The sequence below is a fragment of the Nannospalax galili genome, unplaced genomic scaffold (genome assembly GCF_000622305.1).
Source record: "Nannospalax galili isolate Female #2095 unplaced genomic scaffold, S.galili_v1.0 scaffold41, whole genome shotgun sequence".
In the NCBI taxonomy this organism is placed as follows: Eukaryota; Metazoa; Chordata; class Mammalia; order Rodentia; family Spalacidae; genus Nannospalax; species Nannospalax galili.
In genome coordinates this window covers 2,016,171-2,021,426 of record NW_008344991.1, presented here as the reverse complement: position 1 = coordinate 2,021,426, position 5,256 = coordinate 2,016,171, and the positions used below count along the sequence as shown (strand labels likewise).

Here is a 5,256-nt window from a genome sequence, read left to right as displayed (position 1 = left end):
TCTATTTCAATCTTCTAAACCATCTACGATTTTTTAAAATTTCGGTTCTGTTTAAAGGCTTTTGGTTTTCTTACAGTTAATATGGTTTGCTTGTCTTTAGATAAGAGGAACCCGTAGGATGTCTAGTGTTCTTGTTCATCAGTGAAAAAGATTGGGGACTCACTGGCAACACTGAACACATGGGTAGGATTTGAAAACTATAAGCATGGTGATTGGGTGATCTGTTGTTTCATTCAGACATCTCCACTAATGGTATCTTTAGGGGCAGGTGAGATGGCTCCTTAGGTAAAAGCACTTGCCTCGCAAGCCTGATGGCATGAGTTCAATCTCTGGAATCAACATTATAAAAAAGATGCACAGTGGTGCGCATCTGCAGTCCCAGCACTGCTACAGTGCGATGGGATGTGTACAAAGGGAAGACACCTGGAAGCTCCTGGGCCAACTGGCTTGGAGTAAGCAGTGCAGCAGTAGAAACAACCTCAAGGTCGGAGAAAACCATACTCTGAAAGTAGTTCTCTGACTGCTACAAACATAAAAATATTTTTTAAAATAGTATCTTTTAAGTCTTTCTTATTGGGCCCATCAAGATAACCACAGAGCTTTTCAAATCTTTGTCTGGATGATGAAACAGCCTATTTGAGTAGTTAGTGGCATGGTTTGGGGTCTTTTGTACATCTAATTCCTTATTACCTTATTTCCAATATGGGTCCCCTACCCTTATTTGTATCTAAGGTACCTCGGTGTAGGGACTCTGTTTATCATTTGGGTAAAAGCAAACTTCATCTTCTGCCTAGGAAGGGGAGAGGTATTCATCTAACTTTAAAGAAATAGAAAATACCCTGGAGATCAACTAAGTCACACAAAGCATGATGGCATAGTTGTTCAGTATCCTTGTCTCCTGTGGTTCCATGGTCCACTAAGCTAAGGTTGGTCATTCTCTTGAGTTCCTCATGAGGTTACAATCAGACTGGGACTTGAGACACCTTCAGGTCCATTTCTGAGATCGGTGATGGGATGATGATGGAAGATTTACACAGCTGTGTATTAAAAGAGGTGGGACTCTAAAGAGATTGATATATCTCCCCCCAACCTCCCCCTCTTCCCCTCCTCCTTCTTCCTTCCTCCCTCCCTCCTTTCCCTCCTCTTATCTTTCAATGTGGTCTCTTTATATGATGACTACAGTATAGTTAGCCTTTTCCCATTGAGTAAAGTCTTCTAGAGTGAGTGTTTTGAGGAGAACCAGCTGGAGTTGCAATATTTTTAGCCTAAACTTGAAAGTTAGATGGCATCAGGTATCATTTCCATATTCTACACATCTTAAATTTCAACTCACTGAGACCATCATGAAAGGCCACCTAGGGGTATGGATTAGTGGTAGAATGCTTGTCTAGCATGTATGAGGTCCTGGATTTGATCCCCCCAGCACCCTAATGCTGCATACAAAACAAAGGAACCAAAAAGATCTAATTTTGAGAATCAGGGCAAAGATTTTCTCTCCTGACGGGAATCTGATTTTTTTAAGTCGATTTGTTCTAAAACTAGACTCTTAACAATGTTTCTTGTTTCATCCTCCCACTCTCCCACTTAGAGAGGTGCCTACCACAGTGAGTTCCCGAGCTTGATTGCCAGGACTTTCTTGCTAGTTCTGTTATTCTATCTAGACTTTAAAGTTAAAAAAGAAAACTAGTCTTATCATTTTGTGGGGCTTCTAGAAATAACAAACTAGACTAGCTTTATACAAAAATTCTAGTTTTGTCACGATTTTTTTCCTGGTAGAGTTATCTTATATTTTCCATGTCATCACAACTCTTCCATATTTAATACCCAATGTGATTGGCTGTCTGGAAATGTCATGCCATTTCTATCTCAGGTGCCGCTGCTGGTCTTAAGGATCTCTGAGATTCAGAATCAAGTGCTAGAAGAGGTTCAAAATCTGAATTTTGTAAAGGATAATAGTGCCACCTTTATTGAGAGGAAACTTAGCTTTGAAAAGAAGAAACCTATGCAGACACTGGTGAGTTTAATAGTATTCGTGACAATAACAAAAATCATGTCTTTGCTTCATCCAAACTGAAGTATACTATTTTCCACATCACTCATTTTAATAATGTATAATTTTCTTATTGTAGGTAAAATTCTGTTTCTACGCTTTATATTATAAACTCCATAAGACAGTAATTTTTGTTTCTGTTTTACTCATGATGTATCTCCTAACATGCCCAGACTTGCACTTCACACATGGGCACTCAGTATCTCTTGCCTAGGATTTTAAAGAGGAAAATCTTAAGTGCAGCCCTTCATTATTTTCAACTCACTTCACTGCCAGGCTCCAAAGTTATAGTGGCTTTCTCAAAGTTACTTAGTGCCAGAGTCTGGAAAGTCTCAGTCTGTCTGTCTCTGCCTCTCCCTATCCCCCATTTTTTTGGAGACAGGGTCTCCTTGTAGACCCAGCTGGCCTGGAATTCACTATGTAGACCAGGCTGGCCTTGATCTCACATGCCTCCCAAGTGCTGGAATTAAAGGTGTGCACTACCACGCCTTGCTTGGAAAGTGTCTCTTCTTGACTCCTGCCTGATATTTCCCAGAAAAAGCAGCACATAGGAAATTTACTGAATTAAAAAGTATAAAGTACTTAATATGCAAAGGATTACCTACAAAATAGCAAAGGGTTAAAATGTGATTTACCATTCAAGAGAGATTAGAATCTCTTGGGAAAATATTGTGCGTGCACACACGTGTGTGTGCGTGTGCATAAATACTTTTAAAGGTCAGAAGATAACTTGTGGGAGTCTGCTCTCTCCTTCAGGTTCATCAAGCACGGAGGCAGGTGCCCTTGCCCTTTGAACCACCTTGCCAGCTCTTGAACCTCTGCTTTCTTAGCCTTAGTTGAATTCTCTTTCTTTTCTACAACACTGCTCTCATGTTCTTACTAGAGAATTTTTCATTGAAAAACTCAGCTGAGTACAGTTACAGCCTAATCTAAGCCTCTACCTTGAAATATACCCAAGTTGGTATATATAATTTCTATATTAAAATTCTCCAGAAACAGTTCAATGAGGATTTCAGTGTACAGCCATCTAAACCAAAACAACTTACTTTTCCCAGCCAGAAGTGCCACGTCAAACTGACATTCACCGCTCCAAACTTCTGTCCACATATGGTGCAGAGGAACTGTACCAAGCTAAGCGCAAGTGCAATGCCACCCAAGAACATGACATCAATCTTCTGGGAGGAGAGTTAGTGGCTGTGGTGGAACAGAAAGATCCACTTGGGAGTACAAGCAGGTGGCTTGTGGACACAGGGAGTAAGTTTCTCACCCTGCCCCCAATACCACTACCCTTCTTCACGTTGATACTTTCCCAGGAGTCTCTGCATGCTCCTCTGAGCACACATTTGAGAAAAGTACACTCATGACCCTGGTTCTCTTTCTTTCCTATCCAGTTGTGAAAGGATATGTGTATTCCTCCTTCCTGAAACCCTACAATCCAGCAAAAGTGCAGGGGATGGATGCTGAGAACAGGTTCTGTGATGATGATTCCGACATCAGCCTCTTTGTATCTTCACGGCCAGCTGGGGACAGTGTCACAGGCACTCCTGAAGGCAGCATAAGTGACAGCAGCTCATCTCTTAGTGGCACTTGTGGCAAGTTTGAAACAAACGGTGCTGATATTGATAATATTCAAGAGGTAGATGAACAGGTAAGATTTTAAACCTTGATGTAAAAATATTTGGCCATCCAAATCATGAAAGAATGCTCACATTGTGCTATAATACTTAGTGGGAAAATGCTAGCTGATGACATCAGAGAGTCCTCAGTCTATTAGCACATGCCATCTGTGGACTGTTTTGCAAAGAATTATTCTCTAAGCCTGTTTCCTTAGATGAAACAGAACAATAATCCTGCACTGCAGAGTCGACGTGTTGATTAGTGATAACGTGCATATGCAGAACACTTGGCACAGACTAGACATTTAATAAATAATAGCTGTTGGGATGGTCAGGATTTTTATTTCAATGCACCATTGCAGAACAGCAGTTGAGTAATGAACAAGCTGCGGTCACCAATAGCAGGCAAGGACTCATCTCTGAATCCTCTAGAAGCAAATCTTCACTGAGCTATCTAGGGTTTGGACAGCTCATCTCTTACATACTGGCATCCACTATACACTAAACCTTTTTTCAGCTATCTTTTCCTCATTGTACCAATAAACGCAAAGACTACTAGTATGATCTTTTCACAAATGGTAAGCTAATTATAACATAAGGTTCATGTTGGCTCCCTCATAAAGTTTCAGTGTAGAATAACTATTAATCTCCAAGCGGTAACCAACTAATTTTTTACTTTACTTCGTATTTTTATTAATCTAAATTTCTTTTTCATTGAGGTAATAATTCTGTTTCTGAAAACATGGAAATAGTAGAAAGACATACATAAATTGATGTCAAGATCTTTATTCCTTTTCTCCTTACAGACATTATTTTGGGTTCACCTTTCAGATATAGTCTATGCATAAATATATATACAAATAAAAGCTTATCATATGTGTTACATATTTTTTACACTTAAGCACGACTGTATCCAAATAGCTAACTTAGTCCTTAAAACAATTCTCCAAAATTGTAAAACAATTGTTGAGACAAATTCTCATGATGCAGTCCAGGATGTCCTCCTGTCTCAGCCTCATAAGTGCTAGAATTATAAGCATGCCCCAACAAATTCATTTTATAAAATAAGTCGTTATGTGTAACTACTAACCTAATTAAAGATATTTAGAATAATTTTGAACAATAATTCTAGGAATAGTCTATTTTTGTATGCACTTGAGTATACTTGTAAGGAAATTTACTAAACATATGGGGGGGTCAAAGGGTATATCGTCTTACTCTATTCTATTACTTTATTGTCATACTGCCCCTCGAAAACAATTTTATTTAGGCCTTTTTCATATGCCATGGAATTTACTCATTTTAGATGTAAAATCCAATGGCTTCTAATACATTTATAGACTTGGGCAACTGTCACCCTAGCCAAACTTTAGAACATTCCTTTCATGCTCACAGACCCATTGAACACATTTGATCCCTGATTTTCCTCACCTTCTGCTTCAGGAAATCAGTAATGTATTTTTCATCTCCATAATTTGTCTTTTCTGTGTATTTCCTATGGATGGAATTGTACGTGATGTTTTGTACCTGTTTTGTTTCCCTCTCAGTGTTTTTGAGATTTACCCACATTGTAGTAAATATATATATATA

General features: G+C 39.0%; 1 protein-coding gene across 1 annotated transcript in view; it reads left to right on the top strand.

Annotated features, from left to right (window-relative positions):
- The window catches only part of Arhgef38 (Rho guanine nucleotide exchange factor 38), a 176,670-nt gene that overhangs the window by 163,195 nt on the left and 8,219 nt on the right, over window positions 1-5,256 (top strand). Inside the window, exons 11-13 of the mRNA XM_008841273.3 lie at window positions 1,871-2,014; window positions 3,106-3,304; window positions 3,442-3,698. Of these exons, the coding sequence (XP_008839495.1) occupies window positions 1,871-2,014; window positions 3,106-3,304; window positions 3,442-3,698 (600 nt within the window). The remainder of the gene's footprint in view (window positions 1-1,870; window positions 2,015-3,105; window positions 3,305-3,441; window positions 3,699-5,256) is intronic.